Consider the following 23264-nt stretch of genomic DNA (forward strand, 5'->3'; position numbering starts at 1 on the left):
TCTGCAGAAAGTTTGTGTCCAGTGTTGGGTGAGCAGTGCTCTCATCTCTTCTTCTCTCTCTGTGAGAGTTTTGTTCAGCTGAGCACCCTGATTGGCCAACATGCCACAGCACTCACCTACTTCCTGCATAACGTGCAGGGCTGTGATGTCACTACCCTTCCCCTGCTGACACACACAGAGTATTTCATTGACACATACAAAAGGTGAGTTGGGTTTTTTTGTCTCACCAAACAAAAGTCCCATCATGTGATTCCCTCAAAGAAAACATGAACAGACATACTCATGTTTATGTCAGTAATCCCTGTGATGCCTTTTTATCCCCTTTTCTCCATTTTTTTTTTCAGTTTTTACACTCACTGGTGACTGTATTAGTTACCTTACTTGTAGCAGGTTGCCTTCAGAACTGCCTTAATTATTTGCGGCATAGATTCAACAAGATGCTGGAAAAATATCTCAGAGATTTTGATCCATGTTGTCATGATCGCATCACACAGTTGTTGCTGATTTGTCAGCTGCACATTCATGATGCTTTGTTTATTCATGCATTACAAAGCAGTTATAGTGCTGTGGCTAGAATTACTTTACATACAAGCAAACCCTCCTGAAATTCGGGATCACACATACTTACGCTGTGATCAGATTAGGTTTCATCACATCTTGTTTAAGCTTATAGATAGTTAAAAGAAACAAGCCAGGAAGACAAACATATTTCAAATGATCTTTAATAGTACAAATGCCTCTAATTTGAGATGGAGGGTTTAAGCTCTTGCAAGTTCACTTGACTTTGTAAAGGTGTATCTTGTGTGTCACTGAGGGGTAAAATCTAAGTTAAAATCACTCTGTCTGACTCTAGGTTTTTTTCTTCACTTGGTGATTTCCAAGTAATGGGCGGATTCCAACCACTTCACAAACTCTCGCTGTAAGCACTTTTATTTTTCTTAAGTGCTCACTGTAGGAGTGCAGCTCTCTTCATTTGCAAATACACGTTCTTGTATGTTTTCTTCTTTTGTGACTAAACTAAAAGCATAAAACTTATCCCAGTCACTTGACAGACGTGTTATTCTAAGAGTGTATCTGTCTCTGCCTGTCTCTGTTCCTGCCCAGTGAGAGTTTAGACTTTCGGCAGACTTTGCTCACTCAGCTGTCCGTATCAGATCAGTCAGCCAGTGGTGATGTTGATCTGGTTTCAATGTTGTACTGGCCTCTGCAGCAGCTCCACCAGTACAGCCGAGCCCTGCTCAAACTGGCGGCCTGCTATGATGTGGTGAGAAAATCTCTCTTCTCTCTTTTTGTCTCAAGCACTTTTTTGACCTTCCCCCTTCTTTTTCTTCTCTCTTTCCCTTGCTCCGTTCCCTCACTTTCTGTTTCGTTCCCATGACTGAGCAACATTAGAACAAGTGGTTGTTAATGTCACTATATTGACTTCAAGTCTTTTATATGTTCAGGTGTACAAAATTCTCTGTCGTGCTGTCTTTCCTTTTCTCCCCAGTTAACTGTGGAGTATAAGTCCCTTGATCAGGGTCATAAAGATTGCGAGTCCCTGTCTTCATCACTGCTAAGAAGGAAGAAGGAGGCTGAAACCACCTTCCTGTTCTGGAAGACCCACTCTGGCAAAACTACTGTGAGCACAACTCTGTTTTATGTGCCTGCATCCTGTAATTTTTTTCTAGTCTATACACATTAGTCACTATGCTTTCCTTTGAGGTTTTAACCCATGACAACAAGTGTGCTTCTAAATTTTATTTCACTCCCTAGAGCCACTAGCCTTCCTGGCAGCACTCTCTAAGTGCTCCTTTTCAAACTGAGCTGATTCCCAGAGTATTAACTTGCCCTGAACAGCCCTGCCCTGCATTTCATTGGCTAAAGTAATAGGGTAGTTCTCACTGATGGGTGTAGCATGCTGTTCAAAGACAAAACAAATAGGTACAGTTTTGAATACTTTCAGTTGGATGTCAGTCTCTTTTCTGCACCTCCTTTCTTCAGTTGTTAAAGAACTATAATAGATCTGTAGAGCAACTGGTGTGTAAAAACACACACCTGAGGTGTCTGCTTGCACAGAAACCTGTTTCCAAGGGTTTCCTCTTGTAAATTCATCAAATTCCCAGACAAATATAAATCACCGTATATTTAAATTTGTTGCACTTTGATCAAGGTGTCTGCAAGAGCATCTGAACTGCACGCTGCTCTGCAAAGCAGAAACCCATCATTGTGCAGTACAGTCTGTTGAAAGTAATGGTTTTCAGAGTGCAGCCTCTTCCACATCCTGTGTGAAAACACATTAAGTTATGAGACATGTGTTGCAGCTTATGAGCTACCAGAGTACTCCGGGTTTTATTAAGGAAATTTATGTGTGTGATTTTGTTCTTCAGGAGTGCCTGCGTCTTCCTAGGCGTCGTGTGGTCTGTGAAAGCAGCAACCGATCTCTGACTCCGCAGAACGCCGGGCGGTTCTCAAATCACTGGTTCATATTGTTCAATGACGCCCTGGTGCACACACAGGTACTCAGAATAAGTCAGTATGAAATCAGATATATTAAAGTGCTTTTCTTTTTTATGTTAGTAGCATAAATTCATGTTGGGGGAAGCAGTGTATAAAGGAGCCTTTAAGTCTTTTAAAATTGTCGTTATTTCATTTTTTTGTTAACAACAACAACACTCACTGTACACCAGAGAAAACCCAAAGGATCTCTGCTGACAGTGATTTCTGGTCATCTGCATTGATTTACAGCTGAAGCTTACATATGAACATTGTGTCTTTTATTCAGGGTACAATTCCCTCTCAGAGCTTCGTGAGTATCCCTTCCACCAGTTTACCTCCAATAACAGACATAACTGTAACTGAGCTTGAGCTTGAGCTGCAGCAGCATACTGTAGGTGGGCCGGCATCTGTTCAGTGCTTCCACTCTGACAGGATCAACTAGGATTTGAATGCAGCTATATAAATGTTAATACAGGACAGGTATTACAGGTGCTTAAAGATCTGGGGCTTTATATACTTTCAGAAGCAAGTTCTTCTGTTAGTTCAAAGATCTGAGGTGATTTTTTTCCCCTGCAGAAATAGGAGCTCTGCAAATATCATATAGGCCGAATAATTAACTGGCTCACCAGTGAGTCTCTCATCCTGTGGACATGCTCCAGCTCCATCTTCTTGAGTAGCACTTGGCGACACTAGTCTATGCTCTGCTTTGCAGCCTTGTTGAGCTTGGGTTGGCAGCACACAAACCTATTCACCTCTAGTTGGAGTAGCCCTCCAGCTTGCACCAAATCTTCACAGCAGAATAAGATGGTGGAGTTGAAGTTGGTCTACCTGAGAGACAAGAGTCTCACTGGTGGGATCACATCTATGGCAACTGGTCAGTCCTTTGATAGTAAATGAAAAGACAGAACAAACTATCGACTGATCTACAACTAAACTAAGAATTCGTTGTCTGTTTGTATAATGATGAACGATGGCTTGCGTTGTTCATAAATTAATTTTTCCTTTGATGTCAGAATTGCTGGCCATTATGTTCCCTAATACTCTGTTTTTAATATTTTGTCCACTCAGTTAACATGAATGAGGCTAAAACAAACAGTGATCATTGGCCTTTGTAATATTCCAGCATTACAGATGTCCTGTGTTAACATTTATTCTGTGCATGTGGTCCTGATGGCTGATTCTGTCCAGCTGCTGCTCAGCAGGCTGCTGTGTGTGGATTCATTTGTGTTTAGAAAATTTTCCAACATTAGTTAGTGGTGAAAGTAGATGAGGTCATAGCTGCAGTAGTTCAGAGCTTGGAAGGGTGATGGTGAAAGGATGCATCTCTCACTGCTGTGGTCTAGCTTTAAACAAGGAGACTGTCACTGATTTCTTCCAGATGATGGCTTCTTTATTCTTACACTTACTGTCAGCTTGTCCTCTCTGGCTACTTTTTTTGGTTTTAGAGCAGTTTCTTCCTGAGACTCTGTTTCCTGTTTGATGTGGTGTGGTGTGTTGGGCTCATGTCACGTGTTGTGAGTTAAAACTTTGAGCAACCGTTGATGTATTAAAAGTCATTTTGTGCATCATAAATAAGTCTTATAATTGTAAAATGTGGTTGGTATGCAATGTGCACTAAGAAATGTTCATTCTTCCCATGACAATCAAAAATTAAAGCTGGTCAGTTCCCCTTCAAGGTCTTCACCTTATCCATCCATCCATCTGTCTGTCCGTCTACCCATCCGGCCATCCACCAACTCAATTCTGCTTATCTGCCATCAGGTTATGCAGGATATTGTAGACATCTTTCTCCCCAGCATCTCTTTCCTGTTCCTCCTGAGTGATCATGAGGAATTCCCAGGCCCAATGAGATATAAAATCTCTCAGTGAGTTCTGGATCTTTCACTCTTAGATGTTAGATGTGCCCAAAAACCCTCCATTCATGAGTCATCCATGAGCAGATGCTTCACCATCTCTGCTAGCTTCTTTTTTCACACAAAGGCGCAAAGGCTTCAAATTCCTTCTGGATGTCTGAGTTTCCCTAAGAATTAGCCCAGAAGATCTTCAGGTGATTTTACTTGTTTGGTTTTTAGATCTCCTTACCATAGGTGAGAGTTGGAACTCTCGCTTTACTATCCAGTCATTCAAGAGAAAACGAATTTGTCATGACAATCCAGTCACACGCTGCACCACTCTGCTGGTCTACCTCTATCTTCTCAGTACTGGCAAAGAAGATGATGAGAGTTCTTCACTTGGGGCAGCGTCTCTTCCCAGATCCAGAGGGAGCACTCCACTGTTTTACAGCGCTCAGACTTTGAGCTGCTGATTGTCATCGCAGCCATTTCACACTTGGCTACAAAATCGAAGGTCACGCACCACTAAAGACAACAGAACTACATCTGCAAAAAGCAGAAATGCTATTCCGAGGGTCAAAAAATGGACCCCTGCTTATCCCTTAAAATCCTGTTCATGGATCAAAGACAAGGGTGAAACCCTGACAGGTCCAACACTCACTTCTGTGTGTCCACGTCCAGCATGGTTGTCATTTCTATGCTTCTGTTTTCAGCTCACATGTTCAAATGGTCAGAACAAGACTTCTACAGATAGACCTAAAAGCAGCAGAAGTCCTTGAAGGAGAAGTCATCCAAATTTAAATCAGGATTATATTGTAGGAGTCACACAACTTAATGGTTACATCTCATGTAGTTAAAAAAACAAGCTTTTATGGACCTTTAACTGTAATTGATATAAAAAGGAATTTAAAACAGTCAATTACTTTGAATATTAAAACACAAGTCATGTTGAAAACAACTGAAACATCATAAAAGGTCATAAGTTTATAGAGGAAACTGCCTTATTAATGTAGGGTAGTGTAGCTGAACTCAAAAGACGTTGGACTTCCCCAATTTACCAGCACACAGTCAGGAAACCACAGACAGTTATAAAGGCATATCTTTTGGTCATCTATCCTCTTCTCTCCCTCTCTAACATACACACACACACACACAGAGTAAGATTTGATCATTTCTAAAGTTTTGTAATCTCAGACAGCGCGTTGTTACCTAATATGTGAGAATTACAGAAAAAGTGCTGCTCTCCCTCTTTGTGTGCAGTTCTCCACTCATCACGTCTACCCTCTGACCTGTTTGTGGGTGAAACCGGTCACTGAAAACGGCAGCGGACTGTGAGTTTGTTGTTGTAGAAATCAATCTACATGCTGACTAATGCGAAGTAAAGGAATGTTAGTCGCTCTGATAAAAACATTTATGCAACACTATAGCCTCAACAGCAACATGGGAGCAGTGAGATCCATGCGGGGATCTTTTTTTAATCTTTTAATTTACTTTGTATTCATTGGATAGGCAACAAGCAGCAAAACATTAAGCCATGGTTATGGTTAACTTCCCATGAAACCTACTGCTCTTTAAATCATCTACTTTTAAAAGTTCTGGTACATTTGTCACCTTTGTTTGCTAGCTGAGACCCCAGAATAGCCAGTAGAGTCCCGTTCAACCCCCAGACTAATAAGATGGTAATAAGCACTTCATGTACTTATAAGGATGTCATTTATGCTTTTTATTTATGAGTCAGATTTTAAAATCTGAGCAGCTGGGATCAGTGGAGTGAGCTCTGACTTATTCCAGCTTGCAGAGCATTGCATGACCTTATGAAAATCAGCAGGAGACAAGAGTGATCTAATTCTAGAAATATTTTTAAGTTGGACCTCCAGCCTACAAAGCGTTTAGGGAGTGGAAGTTGGATGTCATTTGTAATACAATATTTAAAAGATCCACCTCCTTGTTTTTTTTGTACCAATTAAGTTAATTATTGCTCTTGTGCTGCATATTTTCAGTCATGCCCTCAAAATAACATGTCCAGAGGAGAGTTTCACCCTGGTGGCCTCAACACCGCAGGAAAAGGTACATTTATGGTTTAAACCATTACTGTTGCTCAGTTTTTCAAAATCAGTTTGTAAAAAAAGTTTTTTTTGAGATCGAATTCCGTCTTAAAGCGTCACCTTCGGTTCTGTGCTTCTTTCTCTGCAGAACAAGTGGTTACGATCTCTTAACCAGACAGTGGATCAGATACTGGGCGGCGGAGGTCAGGGGTCGTCACCAGCAATGACTCGCACGGCCTCCTACACGTTCACGGCAGACGAACGGTTCAAAGATGCTCAGTACACCGGGAGCTGGTTGGCAGGACGGGTTCATGGCAGGTTAGAAAACATGTTTGTATGTTTTTGGCATTCTCTTTAAGGGCCCCTGAAGGCATCATTTAGGAGAACATTAAAAATGTTCCTCATTTAATACACCTGTAAAATCAAACAATAATAACAGGATTTAATGGAACTGTATTATTTTGTCACGCATAAATGCATAAAACAATGTGCCCAACTCAATAGGTTTCCAATACAACTTGAATACCAAAAAACAGCCAGTTAGCAATACAGTGGTCCCTCGTTTATCGCGGGAGTTATGTTCTAAAAATAACCCACGATAGGTGTAATCCGCGAAGTATCCAACTTTATTTTTTACAATTATTATAGATGTTTTAAGGCTGTAAAACCCCTTACTACTCTCTTGTTTAAACACTCTCAAAGTTAAAAACTTCAAAGAAAAAAAAAAAGTCCAGTATTATAGAATGAAACCAAAAGCACCCGCTGTTGCCTTTGACAGTGCAAAACGCCTCGTCGACGTTGTTGTGTTTGTCGGGGAGAAAACTTACAAACATACAGTACAGCACTTCAGTGTCACACTGTTAGCGATTGAAGATTTGTGTAAATTTGTCAAGCTGAACGCATTCTTTAGTGTACAGGAGACACGGCACGAGATTGATTGACAGTGGTCTACAGCCAATCAGGGTGCAGAACACAATGCGTTGTAAGAAAAAAAAAAACATGCAAAATTGGACATAAAAAATCAGCGAAACAGCGAGGCCGCGAACTGCGTTATAGCAAGGGACCACTGTACAAAACAAATAATCTAACTTTATGTCTTTGGAATCTCTTAGAAACAATGATTAATGTAAAATATGTTTATATATATTTAAAAAGCAGAGCCACTTCTTCAATACGCAGGTTTGAAGTCATTATGTTTTTAGGTCAAAGAGGAGCAATGTGCATGAATGAGGAATCAAATCACTAGAAACCAATAAGTGAAGTCAGCATGAATGAAGAAAAGACTGTTTCCAGCCTTCTTGTGTAAATTCCTTCTTTGTGTGGGGAGCCTAATTGATGACGCTGGCTAAATGGTTTAAGCAGAAGCTATATTTTCCTTCACAGAGGAACCATGAAGTGGCCGGATGGGCGACTGTACAAGGGGAACTTCAAGAATGGACTGGAGGATGGGTCAGTACAGTAACCTGGTCTTATACAGAGGTGGTTACTGGATATGTTGTTCATTTCCAGTAAGAAACCTCTGCTCTTCCTGCCTTTGGTCATGTGATAAAAAAGAAACAGAAATAGTGATGTAATTGCCCTACACTTCACCTCCGGCATGTTTTAAATATCCACGTCGCAGATTCTGATCTTTGCTAACTGTTACTTTTTTTTCCCAGCTATGGAGATTGTGTGATCCCTAATAAACTACTGAATAAAACCGACACCTACCAAGGACAGTGGAGAGAGGGCAAGATCCATGGTTTTGGCAAGTACAAGTCAGTACACATTTTCTACCAACTTTCTGGTGTGAGATAGCACAAATTGTACGTGTTGCCTTAGTCAGGTGTTAAGTAGCAGCGCTGGACGTCCATATACAGATATAAAAGCTTTTTAAGTTTTAAAGACATCGGCTCTTATTAACAAATGTCTTGGGTCAGCAAATGTGGAACTAAAATAAAACATCATGTCTCCACAGTGTTTTTTTTTTTTTTTTTGAAGTGGCCACAGCTGTGGGCTCTGCACACTAACACAGAAGGCTGCTGTATATGTGTCATACTCAGGTATGCAAGTGGCGAGGTGTACGAGGGCTGTTTCTGCGATGGGCAGCGGCACGGTTACGGCATGCTGAGCTCTGGGAAACTGGCGAGGAATTCCTCCAGTGTTTTCATCGGGCAGTGGGTCCACGACAAGAAGACAGGATATGGCGTCTACGATGACATCACAAGGTCTGAATAACCCCATATTTTAGAAATATGGAAACTCAGAAGTGTTAAATGTGGAACGCATCTCCTTAGGTAGGACGGAGCAAGGTTTCGTCTAATGGTCGGTTCACAGTAGTCGATATCGGTCCTGGTTTCTAGAGATGGCCTATCATTGAATGAATTTTGTATCAAAGACATGCTCCTGTCAGCAGTCCCTGATCTCATTTTCCCCCCAGAGGTGAGAAGTACATGGGCATGTGGCTGGATGACCAGCGGCATGGTAGTGCGGTCGTCATCACGCAGCACAGTGTGTACTTTGAAGGAACTTTCAGAGAGAACAAAATGAGCGTAAGTACACCCTGAAATATGTATCTGCTTACATATGTGCTTACAAATTTGTTAGCTGATGAGTGAGTTTGAGTACATTTTAATAAGTGGTTTTTTGCTGGTTTATTTAAATACATGTGCAGAAAAAAAACAAACTAGTTTGAACATTTACAAATGCATTTTTGTCTTTATTCATCCTATGTGTTAGTTCTAAAAAAGCTTTTAGTTTATAATAAGCATATACAAACCCCTGCACCTGAAATAACAGATAAGTTGGGAGACATGCGGTGTAACAAGGCTTGAATTGTTGGTGCTGACAGGTAGTAGCTGCAGGCCTGTGGTGTGTTGATAAAATACCAAATGCATTTTACACAATGCATCCTACATGCGGCAGGTAATAATTAAATAACTTATCCTGCTTATCATCAAAAAGGATTCTCTTTGATGTCACTGAAGCACATACCAGAAGGGGTCCTGGGATGGCGGAGAGGGGTGCAGAGCGCTCAGAGCTCATGCTTTTCCTTCTTCAAACAGCAGAATTTAAAATATGCTAACCCCACTGCTGCTCCCATTAGTAGACTCTAAACATGCCAGCAAAGGACATCAGGCTCATCTCAGCCAAACAACATATACAAACCCCAGTATTACCCAAGCATGCTTTTTTAAAATACATGGTCATTTTAATCCTTTTATGGTTATGTAGATGTAAATTCTGTCTCAGTTGTTGCGAGATGATCACACCTATCACTTCTCTGCCCTCCAGTATCAGCGTTACAGTGGTTAGCCCTGTTGCCTCACAGCAAGAGAGTCCTGGGTTTGAATCCACCAGCCAGTCAGAGGCCCTCTGTGTGCATGTTCTCCTTCTGTGGGTTTCCTCCGGGCACTCCATTCTTTCTCCACAGTCTAAAGCAGGGGTGGGCAACTCCAGGCCTCGAGGGCCGGTGTCCCTGCAGGTTTTAGATGTGTCCTTGAACCAACACAGCTGATTTAAATGGCTAAATTAGCTCCTGCAGTTCTCCAGAGGCCTGGTAACGAACTAATCATGTGATTCAGGTGTGTTGACCCAAGGTGAGATCTAAAACCTGCAGGATACAGGCCCTCGGGGCCTGGAATTGCCCACCCCTGGTCTAAAGGAGTGCATGTTGGGTTAATTGGTGATTCTAAATTTCCCGTAGGTGTGAATTTCTCTGTGTTAGCCCTGCAGTCTGCCAACCTGTTGAGGCCATGTCCTGCCTTTTGCCTTTTAAGAGAAACAGATGGATGACACAGACACCTCAGTGTGTGAATCAGTTTGATAAAATGAGTTTATCATGCTCTAGTTGATAAGATAATATTGTAAATTAATTACTAAACACAAACATCCCCTTTCCAGAGAGTACAGGAAGAGCGTCCAGCAGACTCTTGTTAATTAGGTTGGGTTTGTTAAAAAACATCAAAATGATGTTTTTCAACTGCAAAATGTTTTCTGGGATGTTCTTAGCTTGAGTCAGACATTTTAACAAAAAAAACAACAACTTTGTATTTACTTAAATTTTAACTATAGATGTCTCTTGTTTTGCAACTGTTTATATTGCACAAAGCACATAAAAGACACAAGGGTTTCACTCAGGATCGATACATTTCTAATCTTATCCATGACATGTGACTGGACTGCAGTTTGTAGTGCATGTTGTAGAACTGGTGCACCTGTGCACCTCACGCCTTTGAATTCTGAACTAGTAAAATGTCCTGCCTGCCTTTAAATCTGACCTGATGATGAAATGTAAATAAATATAATGTGGTGATGAAATCTTAATCGTATTGGTGACACATTTGATGCTGTGTGCTTTCTGACAGGGTCCGGGTTTGCTGATGTCAGACGATGACACAGTTTTTCATGGGGAGTTCACTGACGACTGGACCATCAGTGGGAAGGTAGAAGTGATTTCTGCTCTTTGTTTAGGACTTGGTGTCTGCAAAGGTCTTATTTTGATAGTCTTCAAAACTTTAATCTACCTTTTTTTCCTTTTTACCACGGTTGTTACTAATAATACTCTAAAACAAGTTTCATTCTTCACTCCTCTTCTCCTTCAGGGGATTTTAACCATGCCTAATGGTGACAGTCTGGACGGCCAGTTCAGTGGAGAGTGGAGCTCAGGGCTGAAGGTGGTTGGAACGTACACAAAGCCAGGCATTGTTGAACCTCCAAACAAGGAGAAGAACGGCCTGAGGTGAGTATTTATTGCACTTTAGTGAGCTGGTTTTATAATAATGCATGTAAATGTGCTCCTGATTTGTGCAGGCTTTTATTTGTCAACTTCTTGTCTGTTACGAGGGTATAATCGTATAATGCCGTGTCATTTAAAACTTTGAAAATGTTGCACATGTGCAGCAGACTGGGTCAGTACGCCGTGCCGGCAGATCAGAGGTGGATCTGTGTGTTTGATGAATGTTGGAGTCGGCTTGGCTGCGACGCTGCTGGGAAAGGAGAGAGGACGACGGCCTGGGAGAACATCGCTGTTACAATAACAACTGCACGACGGCAGAGGTAGACACATAAAGGACGCAACATCAAAGCCTCAGATTTAATTTGTGTTAGTTTAGACTGCAGATTTCAAATAAAAGATTGATGTAGCCAAGTTGAGGTCACACATTGGTTGATGAAATCCAGTTTTAAAGGCTCACTTTCAACATTTTAATAGTCAGTAGCCTGATTTTTTTTAAATCAGGTTTCAATAATAAACTTCTTTATTGTACATTTTACCTCAAATAGCACCATAATTACGAAAATGAATATCATATTAAGACTTAAATCTAAAACTGAGAACATAAATTCATCAGAAAGGTGTTTACTGCCATCATAAATTCTGTGAGAAGTCGGGTCATTTTCCCCTAGACTTCTATAAAACTGACAGGAAACAGCTGATGACTTAAAGCACCACATCATCCATCCAACACGGCGGTGGTTCTGTCATGCTTCGGCACGTTTGGCTGACAGTGTAACTGCCACAGTGGCATTAATAAAACACTGTATCTGTTAAAGTGAAAGCTCTGCCGCACAGTTTTTATAATGATGTAAACCTACACATTTTAAAGATGAGACATTAATGCAGTATTTATCATTTTACTTTAAACTAAATGTGCTGAAGCTCCTGCAGAAGAAATATGTAACTTTCCAAACTACTTAATGGGCCGCACAGTGTGATAATAATTCATCGTGTCTTACGTATACAGTTGTCAACTTAAATAAGTGGATGTGTCTGTGTGCTGTATGTTTGTAGCCCAGACCTCAGCAGGTCTCAGACCAAAGTCCTGGAGTGTCTGGAGTTTATTCCTCAGTATGAAGAACCTGTCACTGCAGCAAACTACGACAACATACGAAGATACCTCACCAAGGTATAGTGATCATACATTTAAATAAACAGATTTATCCTTCATTAAGGCGCAGACGCAAATGGTTTTGGAAAGACAGAGTTAATGATAGGACTGTGTGTATGGGGTGTGATCAAAAACTTGGATGTCCACCCAACTTGATCAGTGGAGATCCAGCGTGCATGGCAGAGGTAAAGGTGCAAAGTGGATGAATTAGCAGGGAGGCGGGCCTTGAGAGGAGGTTGTGTGTCTGCACACAGTTGCATGCGAGACAGATTAGCCTGTGATAGAATGGCCAACAACAGTTCAAGTCCATTTTAAAATCTCCAGTTAACCGAACAGGCATCTGTTTGGACTGTGGGGAGAAGCCAGAGTAAGTGCAGAAATCCCATAAATAAACAATAGAAAACATAAATTAAAATGTACATTTTAGGAGCTTTTCAGATTACATAGAATAAATAAATTAGAACTCACATTTTTGAAGAAGAAAAAAAGGAAAGCTACCTGAAACGCTAAAACGCAAATAATAAAAATATAGGTGGTTTCCTTATATTTTATCTGTCACGTTGGTCACACTTCGATACTTAATTGCCAAGATTACGTATCAGCTGCCTTTAAAAAGCGTTGCATTTGTATTTAGTACTCATTATGAACTTCTAAATCTCACTACTGACACATATTTTAGGAATTTAAGACTAAAGCTAATAACTAAACAGAAATGTGGAAATTCACTCTTTGAACAGCTGAAACTAATCTGAATTCAAAACAAAATAAAATAAACCAAAATAGAAACTGTAATAGCTGTGGCAACTGGAGACCCAGCCCCGATCAGCCGCGATGATCCATCACGTGATGTTTGAACGCATTGGAAGCCGTCCAGGCTCAAAGAAGATCTTGAGGGGATATTACCAAGTTTAAGTTAGGTGCGGTTTGATTATCATGAGCTGTTTTCCTGCGTCAAAAAAGTCTTCTGGTTTTGGTTATTTGTAGTTTTGTTTTTGTTAATAGATGTTTGTGTATGTGTGTGCATCAGGCATGTGAGACCCCCCACCACCCTCTAGGCTGGCTGGTGGAGACGTTGGTGACAGCGTACAGAATGACGTACGTCGGTGTGGGATCAAACCGCAGGCTGCTCAGGCAGGCGGTCCAAGAGGTCCTGGCCTACCTCACGCATTTCTACGGCGTCATCAGGTAGATTCATCTGTTTGCTGGGCCCTCAGGAAAGAGTTTCTATACACGGGTCTGAGACTGGAGAAACTTCCAGGACTGTGCTCTGAAAATTAGGACATTTTGCTGTTTCCCTGTTTAAGGTCATCTTAGTGCAGCTTTCTGTGCCATTGCTACATTTCAGTCACTACCTTGAAATCCTGTTCTGACCACCTGCACTTGTGCATATGATTTCACCATGGACCTGTGCAGAGATTTTCCAGGTCAGATTTAACCGACTTTATGTCGAGGATCTGAAAATTTCATGTGGGTTTTTCGTGCACTTAAGTTGTAAGAGTTCCACAATTTTGGAAAAAAATAAGACAACCTCTCCCCTGTGACTCTGAGGGCTTTTAACTCTGAGAGTAAACATGACATGTCTTCATATTAAAGTTATTGTACCAAAAATAAATCAATCAGCTGATTGTGAGGGAGTCAGGACTGTGGTTTAAGATTTGGTTTACAGGGACTGAGCCCTTATTAGATTTAAAAACTGAAGGTGAAACCAACTTAAATAAAACTCTTGTATACAATAAATTTTACTATATATGTATATGTGGTATAATGTCTGTCACCTGACTAAATATGGGTGTAATATTCTGTCTGCAGGTTTTTATTCCCAGGATTACCGGACGATGGCAGCGTCCTCCCAGATGCCCCCACCTCTCCATCTAAGAGCAGACGCAACTCTTACACAACAGGGCATGGGTGAGTGACACACACACACACACACACACACACACACACACACACACACACACACACACACACACACACACACACACACACACACACACACACACATACAGGACACATGAAGTTTTCCTGACTCTTCATCTGTGTTTTTCTCCTCTTCTTCCTCCACCACGTTATTCTCCAGCTGTGTTATGGTGGTGAGCTCCTCCTCTCTCCTCCTCCCTCTGCTGCTCCCTCGACTCTATCCTCCTCTCTTTACTCTGTACTCCCTGCAGGAGGAGCAGGAGGAAACTGAGTACTGGGAGCGCATCCTCCGACTCAACAAACAGCCTGACCAATCGCTGCTCAGCTTCCTGGAAGTGCAGGAGTGAGTACAAAACACACAAAATAAGTAAAAATATAAAAGGTTTTCTTCTTTAGAAAAAAACATTTTGTTTGTTTGTTTTGTGTCATTTGAATTTTTCCACTTTAGGAAGTTCTGGCCGCTGTGGATGTCAATTCTTGGGGAGAAAAAGCAGGTGAGGCAGTTTTTTTTTTTTCTTTCTGTAATTTTCAGTCTAAATGTGCAGCTTTTATTTACAGCTGCAGCTCTCGTTTCATTGTCTGTAACTGGATCTCTTTGCATGCATTACAGATTGTGTCCAGCAGCAAAGACGCCTGTTTTGTTTCTGCTGTAGAAACACTCCAGCAGATCAGGTAGCTGCCCTGTGATCACGCACAATGTCATTAGTGATGACTAGACACTAAAAATGAAAAATGGAGCTCTTATTCATGGTTTAGAGTTTTGTGTATCTATAAGAGTGATTCATTTGCAACTGAATTTACAGATGTCCTGGTTACAAACACACAAGCTTTTCAAAATGTAAATGTTTCTTCACACAAGTAAAAAAACTCCTTAGAAGCAGATTTTATTAAAGCGGGATAAAGTTCATGGTTCACCTGTCGGCCATGAAGAAGAGCGTCACTACACTGAATGATGAGCTGTGCTCAGTTCAGAGTGACGGATGATGTTGTCGATCCTGACGTCCACCTTCACATCCTGAACCTGAGCGCACAGATGTTCAGCTCTTTGGTGGGCGGAGCTTCCTGACTGCGATGGAGGGTCTCCTCGAGGGTGCTCAGTATTTTGCACTCTCCTGCTGACCTCAGAGCCGCCAGCAGCTCTCTGTGTGAACTGAGTAAGCGGTTAAAAAGAAGGATAGTCGGATGGGTGATCACTTGAATGGGATGTCGCTATTGTCTCCTTTTCCTTCATCAAGGATGCTCAGCTATATCCTCTCCTAAAGGAAGCATTAAACACCTTTCCTAAGCATTTAGAGAATTTGCCCAGTTCTTGTGAAGACTGCCACACAGATACTTTCAGGTCATTTCACTCAGTTAGCAGCTGATTATTCAAGCACACACTGGGACTCCTTCACTCAGCTGGTTTTTTAATAGATGTTGTGATGCTTGATCACAAACTATTGAGACTTTGGTAAAGGGATACACACCCACGCACTAATAAAAATGTCACAATGTCATGAGTTTATAATGTAAATTCACGAGTTGAGTATTAAAATTCAACCCTTCATATTTACACAGCACCAGATTCACTCCGTCAGACAAGCTGATGGTGATCCAGAAGTCGTTTGAGGAGCTGACCCTGGAGGTGAAACCTCTGCTGCATGGTGACTTCCTCTGGTGCATGGATGATCTGTTCCCACTCTTCCTTTATGTGGTGCTCAGAGCCAGGTATCCTATCACACATTCATGCATTTGCATGTAGTAAGAGGTGTCTGTATTGCCTTATTGGTGGTATTTGAGGTCTGTGTTGGTTACCCTAACCTTATGCTTTTATTGAAGTCTTGACAATCAGGGAACAAAAACAGTCATCAGTCTACCTGATATTTTTCAAAAATACTTAGATTTTTCCCAAAAAAGTACTTTTAGCTTGTCTCCAAATACAAAGGAGTAGGATTCAGGGTTGATGTCAGCCTAGCCGGTGAGTTAGACCTCACAGTGTTAAATTTGTGTCCCCTCTTTAGAGATTCAGGTGTAGGAACTATAGCCTCAAAGTTTTTTAAACACGTGATATTTATAATGATTAAAAAAACAGAACATTTTATAAGTGATAGCTGGCAGAATTTATATCTGTAAGAGAATGAAGGGCATTTTCCATCCTGAGCTATTTTCTTGAGTATTTTATAAAGTACTGTGTTTTGTTGGAGGTTGTCTAAGTAGCTGTACAAGAAGTGAAAACCAAACTAAGCAAGTCAAAGAGGACCAAACCAGTCCTGATGGTTTTCAAGTTCGCAGTCTTGTTATTTTTACTATCCCACCTCTTTGAAAGTAGTTTTATAAACATCCAATTAATCCATTACACATTATTCTGCTGCTCAGGATCCGAAACCTGGGAGCTGAAATCAGCCTCATAGAAGATATGATGGATCCCAACATTCAGCACGGAGAGCTGGGACTGATGTTCACAACACTAAAGGTGAGAGCAGCCGACTCCCAGACACATTTACATAAAAGGTGTAAAAGTACCTGTTTCAACATAATTTTATGGACCCTTTGTGTTTTCTTCTGGATCTGAAGCAGCGTAATTAAAAAAACCTTTTCAACAAATTCCTAGTTTTGTGTCAGTTTACAATAAGAAAGGTCTATAAGCACTTTCCTGACTCCATAGTTCCTCAAAGGAAACAAAAAATCTTTGTAAAACTTCAGGAAATCTCCAAATTGCTGTTTTTGTTTCAGCTGTGACTCCAATCACAGTTATTCTTCGTCCATCATGCGTGCAGGATTTTAAACCATGTCTCTGCCACAGGCCTGTTACATCCAGATCCAGCGGGAGACGAACACGTAGGAGACAGGAGGTTGCCACGCGCTGACAGGAAGTGCCATAACCAAACCGAAGCTGCATCGAGGCTGCAGACGTGCACAGCAAAGGGAATGTGGGAGCTAAACCTCTGAGCAGGAGGAGGTCTGACCCCTCTCATTAACTCCACTTTTTTCTATCCAACAACCTCATCAGGCCTATAAACAGTGGGAGCGTAGCGCCCTCTTCTGGACAGGCTGCGACACTGCACCTTCATTTTCAAATGCACTTTGACATACGTGTCAGTTTAACTTCCATTTGAGTTTCAGAACTATTTAATGAAAATTTTATTTTACAGTGTTTCCCTGACTGCTGAATAGGGCTGCCACAAACGATTATTTTGATAGTCGACTAGTCACCGATTATTTTTGCGATTAGTCGACTAATCAGATCATCATCCATTGGACGTAAAACTACAGCTTATTGCACCAGCAGCATCTGCTCTTATATAACTATCATTAGCTTACAGCTTTAAGTGTTTAAGGTCTGTGCTAACTAAAAATAAAGACAAGATAGTTTATTAAATTTTAATGAAATTTGCAGATTGTTTCGGTGAAGTTTAATAAACTCCTTGCTATCTAAAATATAACAGGACACTGGAGTATATTCTGGAGCATCTCACACTTCTGATAATCAGTTGTCTGCTTGACGTTTATTCAGCTGTGTAAAAACTATAACTTTAATCTCAGACAAACTGATTTACTCAGGAACAAATAAAATACTAAAAAAAAGCCAAACAATAACATTTTAAGTTATCTAAGTGACTCATATATATTTAACCTGAGTAGCGAAAGATGGCGGTGGGTTTGAAAACGATTTGCGGGGAGTCCGGTGTTCTCACGGCGCTAGTGACCTAGCCCCCGGCTCGCTAACGAGCTAGTGGGTAACAGATGTCTCCGAAAACGTTGGAGCGCTTTTGAAAATATGTGGTGTCCTGATAAACTGAGCAGATATTTGAGGTTTACACAGCTACATTCTCGCCTGAAAATATGTTAAACGTTTATTTTGTGACCCAGAAAGAATAATAAGAGTAACATTAAAACTAACTAGCTGCCGCCATTGTTGGAAACTGCGCTGGGCCGCGCTATGAATTCTGGGACACAGCTGCTTCTTCTTCTTCTTCTTCGGGGTTTAACGGTAGCTGACATCCTTGTACATGCAATGCTGCCATCTTCTGTTTCAGTCCGTTATTACACTCTTAAATCCTGCCACTTATTCCTGCGTCTTTTGTGATCTTACAAAGCTTCAAACGACGCGTCGACTATTAAATCAGTCGTCGACGATTTTGATAGTCGACGTAATCGTGACTAGTCGACAAATCGTGGCAGCCCTACTGCTGAATATACAGTGTATATTATACCGATTTCATCTGCTCTTTGCATCAACTGGATGCAAAAAGCGCTAACTACATCATAGATGATAAACATAACTGTGTTTTAAAGGGAAAAGTCGGTGCTAATAACTGCAATAACGATGTAAATATTTTTCTAAGGGTGAAAGAGTTTTCAAAAGGGATCTTTAAGGCTGTTAATGCTACGATCGTTGTTTTTATTTAGCTGAATTCGAATGCAGTGGAAAACCAGGGAGAGAGATGACGAGTGTGTTCTTGGTAGCAGATTTTGGATGAATACACTGTTGAAGGCTAATGTGGGCTACAGTGCAGGTACTTACTGAACGTGCAGCATGTGTCAGCTGCAGTTAAAGTTAAAGTGTGGCTCTAAACCAGAATTAGGTGCTGCTGCTGCTTTGTGAGGCTGAACGATTTTTCTCCGTTTTAGCTCAATTTTATTTTGAGTGTGAGTGACGCGCTCACTTTTCACTGAGCAGCCGAATGAGACAGAGCTCGATCAAACTGGGCATCCCGCCGATGCCGATGCACATTAACAAACTAAAACTGTAACTCTGACACACAAACATAACTCTGATCTCCTACAGCTCTGATATTTTTAACCAGGATAAAGTGACCAGCAGGATTACTGATTTTGGTCCTTCGCTGAACAGGATGAACAAGCTCAGCATAAAGGAAACTTTCATTCTTTTAATCTGAGTGCTTCTTCTCTTATTCTGTGTTCTTGTTTAAGAATATCATCTTCAGATCCAGGAACGCCGAGTTTTCTGGGCTTTAGTTTACTTCCACGTTCAGCCGGCGAAAGTCTGCAAAAGGAATCTGCATCTGTCATCTGTCATGTTTTTGTATCAAGCTGCATGAAAGGAACATTTCAGGGTTTTTCTTTTGTTTTTGGGTTTCTGTTTGTGTGTTTTATTTTGTTTTATGTTATTAAGAAAAGCAACTTTGCAACATTTCCAAAAAGTTTGACAGCAAAGTTCATGAACATCTCAGTTCAGAGAAAATGGTGCGCACATTCACGTCATAATTGTTACTGTGTGTGTTTTAATGCAGATCCAGATTTTTTTAAAAACACATTTGTCCAGCTAGTTAATGAAACTTTTAGGTTGTTTTGATCCCTTGAAGCTGACTCAGAATAATATTTTTTTTAATGTTGTGTCCTTGTGTGTTCAAGGAAAAAAATAAGACATGAGGGAGTTTTGTCACTTTAAAATGATTTTCTTATTTATTTATGATTGGAATACAGTTTAAATTAATGATATTGATTATAAATTATGAAGACTTACCACAAACCTGCACAGGATCCATCTAAATTTGAGTGAGCTGAGGACTGTGATGCTTTTGTATCATCGAGACTGACGACGACTTGTAATTTCAGTGTTACTGAAAGCTGCACTGTATTCACTGCCACCTCCACCATGTTTTTATTTTTGGCAGAGTCACTTAAACCTGTGTTCTGATTTAGTTTTTTAAAAATACTACAAGCAATGGAGTGAGAGTTGCTGAGAGTTCATGGTGTAAAGCCTGAGCCGTGAAATAATTGACCCTTTTTGAAACTGGTGTGTTTATTGAATCTATTGCTTTAAAAAAATTAAATAGCAGTTTATAAATGATTTGTGTGATTGTCAGTCACACTGATTATGTACAGATCTCATGTATCTCATGTATGTATCAAATATGATACAGTCTGTGTTACAGGGTTAAATCTTTGGACCTATCAGGTTCAAGGAGAGAGAGCCTCAGCCAAATATCAACACTGTCTTCAGCTCTCAGACTGACTTTTGTTGATTTGAGATAAATGAAAAGTTTCTCTGAGAATCGTAATGCACTGTACAGCAGCTCTCCGGCTTCATGCATTTCATAAAGAGAAGCCAGTGTCTGCCTAGATGGAAGAAACCATTAGAGGAAAATAAAGTAATTAAAACTGATGAGCTAACATGTAAAACATGTTTCAGACTAGGAAGCATCTTTGAGGTGATTATTTTTTTCTAACTGGGTGTATATTTTTGTAACCTTGTAGAAAGAGTTGATTTGGGGGGAAATGATTGATGAATGTCGAGTAAAGACTGATTTCAGATGTTTATTTTTAAAAAAGGCAATAAATTTATTTTAACTCTGGAAAGGTCTCGTTTTGTTAAAATCACGACTGTTTGAAAAATGATCAGCACTCCTTCGAAGCACAGAGTGTTTGCAAACGGACTGATTCTTATACAGGACCTTTCTACTCTCCCAGAGCTCTTTATACCCACACTTATTCATACAAGTGCTTTCTATCTAACATTCAAACTCCATCGGAGCGCAACTTGGGGTTAGTATCTTGCCCACAGATATTTGGCATGCAACCCAGGAGCAAACCAGGTTAGTAGATGACCTGCTCTAACTTCTGAGCTACAGACACCTGGAAACAGCTCCAAATATTTGAAGGAATAGGTGTGGTCTGAGGGTTATTTAGTTCTTTTGCACATGTAGGTGAAAGATTTAGACTCTGGATTTTGAGGTTTGTGAGGCTGACATAAGGGGGAAGCGATGTGTAGAGCTGAGCAGGATGATGGAGGGTTTTTCGGAGAGTTTGTTTATAAGTACCAGTCTCTGATGGAAGTGAGAAGACTTCATACGCGCGCACACACACACACACACACACACACACACATTGAAGACAATAAAAGGCGTTTAAAATTAATATACACCACGAGTTTAGTCTATAATTCAGCAGGCTCCAAGGGAGGAACTCACACATTACAGTCATTTGATTTATTGATAATATGAGAAATATTGACTAGTAAAGTGTTTTATGAGTCATGAAATACAAAATATCTGTTAGTTTTAACACACATGAAGAAACTACAGAGATGCGAAGCAGTCCTTTTTTTCCTGGGTCGACAGAGGCCAGCAGGCATTTTAACAATTATAAGGAATATATGAAGAATATCTGAGTGAAGTCCGTAACCTCTCACACTTTTCTTAACATAGGAGCAGACTGAGAGAATAGCCCTGTAAAAAGGTTTACCAGTGGTACAGAGCAGAAAGCTGACCAGGACTATTCAGGATTGTAATACATCTAAGGGCCCCATTATAAACAGTATATCCAGTACATGTAAGCACTGGAAAAAGACAGATTTCAGGACAAGCGTAGCTCATATTTCGTTTTTTCCTTTCTTTTTTTAGCCTAGTTGTAGTTCAATTCTGGGGACAAACATTTATAAAATGTTGTGAGAGTGAAGTCTACACTGATTATAACTGTTTTACACATGCAGAGATATAAGAGGAAACCATACAAAGCAGGTATTTGCATTTAAAAAAACCCAATAGGAAACAGTGATGTGGTTTCCACAACCAGTAAAAAAAAACACAATAGATTCATTCAGCCTCTTTAGGATCATAAAGAGCAGATCAACATAATCCACTAAATGTAAAGGATCCAGAACTATAAACGGTATAAAAGATGGTCTTTTTAATGGCCACCAGGGGGCACCCTTGTTGTTAGAAAGTGAGTTCTGGTCAAATAGGAGTCAATGGGAAAAGCTCTTTTCAGCTCTTTTTCTCATGGACCTCAGCAAACACTTTCCTGTTGAATTTATTGTCTCAAGCACTATTTTACAGGAGAATAAAGGAGGTTTTCCCAGTTTGACAAGTCCGCTCTTCACTCTCCACAAATAATTGCAATCACAAAATTAATAAACTTGAGGTTTTCACTTACCAGTAGGTCACATCACATTGGCAGTGTCCATCTTTTAGGCCGCCTGTGGCGTGTACACAAGCTTTAACCATGCCTAAACACTAACACGTTGTGACCATTTCATATTCAGGCCCAGGAGCGGCCGTGAGGGATCAGATGTTGACTCTCTGACATTCGATTCAACCTGATGTCGCAGCTACCTGTGGAGTGTGATCTTAGGTTAACACCTGTGTGTTGGAGCAGGCTCAGGTGTCCGTTTCATTAATGATGGATGATTGTTTCTTCCTGACATCACCTGGATTTCTAACAAAAAAAGAAAGTATTTGTGCCTCATTCTCGTCTGCTCTGCTGAAGGTAATCCAGTCAGTGGCTTCAAGTTTTACATCAGGAGTTTGTCATTAGTTTGGTTTCTTTAAAAAGAAACAAAAAACATTTTTTTAAAAAGGAAACACAGAGTTAGACACCAACTCTGTAAAATCCTCATTGTTGTCTGAAAAGAAAAACTAATTATACCAGCTAAAACATTTTATTCAGGCAGCTGACTGTGAGTCACCCTGGGCTGCTCTCTCTTGTAAAGTACGTGCTCATGATTAAAAACATGTGATTTTATCTTCATGCAGCCAGTTGTCTTATTAAACTGTCAGCCAGCCTCCTTTAACTGTTTAGTTTTGACTGTTTTTAATGTTTGATCGTCCAGCTGAAACGTGCTGGCTGGTCCATTGATGAAACTTCACTGCATTACTTTTCAGTAAAGCGGTCGGATAACAGCTGATGAACAGCGACATAAAAAATATTCCTTCCTCCCAGCCTCGCTGACCTGTAACCAGGGGTCAGAAAAACAGGAACCGCAGAGTGTTTTAAAAATATCGGACACTGCTGGCTTTTGTTTTGGAAAGAGCTAAATGGACCTTGAAAAGAAGCTCTTAAAGGTCAGGTATATAAAGGTATATACCTGACCTTTAAGAGCTGTTCTGCAGATCTCTCACACACACACGTACATATATGTACACAAGATGCCTGGATGTTAAGAGGTTTCATCTGCATAAGCCAAGAGGATGCATACATGTCTTTAAAGTCAAGATTACAGGAATTGTAATTCCTACCATCCATCCATATTCATCCATTAACCCTTAGCAAACAATTTTATTTCCTAAAATAAAATAATTTCCAGTGTTAAATATAGAACTTCAATTATTTTATTTTAAAATAAAATGTAACTATATTGAGTTGCAAATACTTACAGGTAGGTAGACTAAGAATAGAAT

At 40.4% G+C, this 23264-nt stretch overlaps 1 protein-coding gene across 4 annotated transcripts in view; it reads left to right on the forward strand.

Annotated features, from left to right (window-relative positions):
- The window catches only part of LOC308409327 (alsin-like), a 33469-nt gene extending 13033 nt beyond the window's left edge, over nucleotides 1-20436 (forward strand). Inside the window, exons 17-42 of one of the 4 annotated variants that reach the window (XR_013974005.1) lie at nucleotides 8-203; nucleotides 854-919; nucleotides 1105-1264; nucleotides 1490-1621; nucleotides 2370-2498; nucleotides 2765-2788; nucleotides 5571-5641; nucleotides 6311-6377; nucleotides 6504-6673; nucleotides 7739-7804; nucleotides 8014-8112; nucleotides 8398-8562; nucleotides 8775-8886; nucleotides 10702-10779; nucleotides 10939-11075; nucleotides 11237-11392; nucleotides 12126-12240; nucleotides 13250-13407; nucleotides 14032-14130; nucleotides 14303-14485; nucleotides 14591-14636; nucleotides 14753-14814; nucleotides 15700-15849; nucleotides 16498-16594; nucleotides 16925-17080; nucleotides 19057-20436. Coding sequence is in view for 3 of the 4 variants with exons in the window: in XM_080901979.1 (XP_080758105.1) it covers nucleotides 8-203; nucleotides 854-919; nucleotides 1105-1264; nucleotides 1490-1621; nucleotides 2370-2498; nucleotides 2765-2788; nucleotides 5571-5641; nucleotides 6311-6377; nucleotides 6504-6673; nucleotides 7739-7804; nucleotides 8014-8112; nucleotides 8398-8562; nucleotides 8775-8886; nucleotides 10702-10779; nucleotides 10939-11075; nucleotides 11237-11392; nucleotides 12126-12240; nucleotides 13250-13407; nucleotides 14032-14130; nucleotides 14303-14485; nucleotides 14591-14636; nucleotides 14753-14814; nucleotides 15700-15849; nucleotides 16498-16594; nucleotides 16925-16963 (2777 nt within the window). In the remaining variant the exon portion in view is untranslated. Of the gene's footprint in view, nucleotides 1-7; nucleotides 204-853; nucleotides 920-1104; nucleotides 1265-1489; nucleotides 1622-2369; nucleotides 2499-2764; nucleotides 2789-5570; nucleotides 5642-6310; nucleotides 6378-6503; nucleotides 6674-7738; nucleotides 7805-8013; nucleotides 8113-8397; nucleotides 8563-8774; nucleotides 8887-10701; nucleotides 10780-10938; nucleotides 11076-11236; nucleotides 11393-12125; nucleotides 12241-13249; nucleotides 13408-14031; nucleotides 14131-14302; nucleotides 14486-14590; nucleotides 14637-14752; nucleotides 14815-15699; nucleotides 15850-16497; nucleotides 16595-16924 lie in introns of all 4 variants that reach the window. The other 3 variants (XM_080901979.1, XM_080901980.1, XM_080901981.1) reach the window with 3 other exon arrangements.
- The last annotated feature ends 2828 nt before the right edge of the window (nucleotides 20437-23264 follow it).

The sequence above is a fragment of the Rhamphochromis sp. 'chilingali' genome (assembly GCF_963969265.1).
Source record: "Rhamphochromis sp. 'chilingali' genome assembly, chromosome: 14".
Taxonomy (NCBI): domain Eukaryota; kingdom Metazoa; phylum Chordata; class Actinopteri; order Cichliformes; family Cichlidae; genus Rhamphochromis; species Rhamphochromis sp. 'chilingali'.